This window comes from Galeopterus variegatus, unplaced genomic scaffold (genome assembly GCF_000696425.1).
Source record: "Galeopterus variegatus unplaced genomic scaffold, G_variegatus-3.0.2 Scaffold9294, whole genome shotgun sequence".
In the NCBI taxonomy this organism is placed as follows: Eukaryota; Metazoa; Chordata; class Mammalia; order Dermoptera; family Cynocephalidae; genus Galeopterus; species Galeopterus variegatus.
The window spans coordinates 49,870-53,542 of NW_007735405.1; the positions used below are offsets into that span (position 1 = coordinate 49,870).

Below are 3,673 nucleotides of genomic sequence, written 5' to 3' on the forward strand. Positions count from 1 at the left end.
ATACGCAACATGCTCACACATGCACCTGTACACACACACACAAGCACACTTATGCACATGTGCACACACATGCAATGCACACACACAACTTGTACACACATGCACCTGTGCGCACAACCAATACACACGCACACATGTGCACACATGCACACACACAGAGACGGTGTTTTGGTAGAAGCAAAACTCTGGACAGTTTCTTCACTTTTTTTTCCATCTATTGATTATTTGGGACATGTATTTCCTTTACTTTTAGCTGGATGTTACATGCCCCCAAATGCCTGAATACAAAGCAGCTGACCACAGTTCCAAATGTGATAAAATTTTGAGGAAACCAAATCTCTACATGCAATAACCCCCAGAAAGTGAAGCCAAATGACAGAATGGACATTAATACGACAGAACGTTCTTAGTACCTGAGGTTTTGCTGCAAGAATCTGAAACATGAGACTGTTTTCTTATAGCAAACCGTGCTGTGAATGCCGTCCTTCATGACCTGTTCGTCACCTGCTGGGCATACGTGCTGGGGGACTAACACATTCTGAAACAGCCACATAATGTAATTTTCTTTCTTTCCTATCACAGGTGAGATATTTTATTACATCTCATTTATTTTAAATTGCTGACATTTCAGTTTTTCCACTAAACCTTAACCAAGGTACAATTTTAAATAAATAACAAGCAATGTTCGTAATTTCATTTTTCATTGTAAGGAAAAATTTAAATATTTATTATCTGTCTTCTGCACAACCACATTCTAGCAACAGAAAGGAACCACAACCAATTTAACAAAAGACACCCAGGCAAATTTACCAAGCTCCTGGACAGCCATTTCTGTAGCAATAACCCAGGAGTCTATTTGTAGCATATACATAAGATTACAAAAGTGATTCACAAGTCATCTTAAATCATTTAAAATCCTGATCTGCTGTTCAAAGTCCCACTTTTTAAACCCATTTCTGAAATTTATCTATATTTATCCTTTCCACTATATCAGCTTATCTCAACAGATAACATCTATCCACAACGAAATGAAATGTGAAATAACAAATTCTCACAGTACTGCTGTTTCTTGAGTTGGCAATGTTTAAGTGTATTTGAAATTATTACAATACACATTCAGGTAGAAAAAAAAAATAAAACGACATGAATGTTTACAATACATGGTATCTGCAAACTGCGCAAGGCATGTGTAAATTAATTTTTAAAAATTCTGTTAGAGAATGAAAAAGCTTTCCACTTCTAGATACCAAATGAAGGGTTATTGATGAAGGGAGAATACTTTCTACAGGAAAAACCAAGCCTCACTCAAGCGCATAAAATATGGTCTATCACAGGTGAGATATTTTATTACATCTCATTTATTTTAAATTGCTGACATTTCAGTTTTTCCACTAAACCTTAACCAAGGTACAATTTTAAATAAATAACAAGCAATGTTCGTAATTTCATTTTTCATTGTAAGGAAAAATTTAAATATTTATTATCTGTCTTCTGCACAACCACATTCTAGCAACAGAAAGGAACCACAACCAATTTAACAAAAGACACCCAGGCAAATTTACCAAGCTCCTGGACAGCCATTTCTGTAGCAATAACCCAGGAGTCTATTTGTAGCATATACATAAGATTACAAAAGTGATTCACAAGTCATCTTAAATCATTTAAAATCCTGATCTGCTGTTCAAAGTCCCACTTTTTAAACCCATTTCTGAAATTTATCTATATTTATCCTTTCCACTATATCAGCTTATCTCAACAGATAACATCTATCCACAACGAAATGAAATGTGAAATAACAAATTCTCACAGTACTGCTGTTTCTTGAGTTGGCAATGTTTAAGTGTATTTGAAATTATTACAATACACATTCAGGTAGAAAAAAAAAATAAAACGACATGAATGTTTACAATACATGGTATCTGCAAACTGCGCAAGGCATGTGTAAATTAATTTTTAAAAATTCTGTTAGAGAATGAAAAAGCTTTCCACTTCTAGATACCGAATGAAGGGTTATTGATGAAGGGAGAATACTTTCTACAGGAAAAACCAAGCCTCACTCAAGCGCATAAAATATGGTCTTAGCCAAATATCAGGGGCTGACCTTTTAAAATCTACTTTGTAGTTCTGATGGATAAAATGTTTATAAGTTACATTCAGTAAAACTTTTACAAATTACATTCAGTAAAATTTCCTCAAAGAGAGAAACATCATTGCATAACTTAGGTGAGAATTGAACGTATTTATGCATTATAAGCCTAGAGCTGAGTTTAGGTAGTTTCAATAGGACATCTATTGAAACATCTATTGAAACATCTATTCCAGTGTTGGCTTTTTTTTCTTTTTTCCCAAATGGACACCTTTACTTACTAATATCACATTATTCTTGCCAAGACACTAATAAGTCTTTCTTGGCTTTCNCCTTTACTTACTAATATCACATTATTCTTGCCAAGACACTAATAAGTCTTTCTTGGCTTTCTGTTGCCCAAATAACAAAAAAGAAAAGAAAAGGAGAGAAAAAAGAGGAAGGGACGAAGGCAGAAAGGAAAGAAAGGCAGTGAACCCGTTACAATTTCTGTTGTGTTTTATCGGACAAGGAGAGAAATGCTAACCAAGCACTAAGACAGGGCTCAAGGTGACTCTACCCAGCCTAGTTTTACACTGGTGCACATTTCTTGCTTTACACTTTAAAGTGTATTTCAAGTTACTAGATAAGGGTCCAGTGGAAAATACAATACAGATAGCTAATGCAATCACATGCATTTTGGAGAAGTCAGATACCCCTTACCCATGTAGTATCGAGGCCACAGCTTTTGAGAACACAGCAGCATCAAACAACTCCCAGCTGGACACACTGTCTCATATGTTTACCTTAAAAAGAGAAATGCTCCAGCAATACAAGGCACTTAATTTAAGACAGAAATTCTTTCTCCAGTTCATAAATAGACGGTCGGCTGGTCTGGTTCTTCATTCTGCACAGGGGCACAGTGCAGTCCCTGCTCTGACCTTCCACGTCAGCATCCAGTAACGAAGGCATGTGGCATTTAGTTCTCTCCTTGGCACTGAGCAAACGGGCAGGGCTTAGTCCTGGATGGTCCAGTACATGGTCGGCCTGTGCAGGCAGAGGTGCCACTGTCTGGGTGAGAGTCTGCGGTGGATCCGATCGGGTTCTCAGGGAGGCAGGGCGTGGGCGTGGCCGAGGCACAGTACTGGCAGCTCTGTGTTTCTCAGGTGAGACCTCACCTGGCAGGTTACTGTGAGCACTAGGGGAGGAGTGGGCTGGCAGTTCACAGACTCCAGGAGCCGGGATAGTATCCGCACCAGCTGGTTGAGAAAGCCAGACAGTGCACAATTAGAAAGACAGTGACTCCTAAAACAATGAATATTAAACAGAATAAAGTAGGATGACAATTCAATTAAGTGATCACTTTAAAGTAGGCTTCAACAAAATACACCCCAATCCTAAACCTTTTACAACTGTTAGGATATAATGTGTTTCAGTTTTCTTGTTTTGTTTTTTAAAAGTAATGCAGAGCTGGAAAGAGTACTTCAACCTATAAAAATCATATCTGTAAACAGAGCTAAATAATATTCATAGTGCTGAGGACAATGATCATTGTAAGTGTTTTATAAACAGGGTAGATTTAAAAATGCATTAGGAGCCAAGGGCAGC

General features: G+C 37.4%; 1 protein-coding gene and 1 long non-coding RNA gene across 2 annotated transcripts in view; both read right to left on the minus strand.

Moving 5' to 3' along the window:
- Window positions 1-688: 688 nt before the first annotated feature.
- LOC103609168 lies at window positions 689-2,410 on the minus strand. The gene is made up of 2 exons (XR_552108.1): window positions 2,053-2,410; window positions 689-1,300 (listed from the first exon to the last, which is right to left on the minus strand). It is a non-coding gene; the product is annotated as an uncharacterized LOC103609168 (long non-coding RNA).
- A 14-nt stretch (window positions 2,411-2,424) lies between these two features.
- LOC103609169 (mitogen-activated protein kinase kinase kinase MLK4-like) overlaps window positions 2,425-3,673 on the minus strand; it is a gene marked incomplete at its 5' end in the record, with an annotated part of 18,917 nt that continues 17,668 nt past the window's right edge. The window contains one exon of the mRNA XM_008593518.1: window positions 2,425-3,324. Within this exon, the coding sequence (XP_008591740.1) occupies window positions 2,912-3,324 (413 nt within the window). The remainder of the gene's footprint in view (window positions 3,325-3,673) is intronic.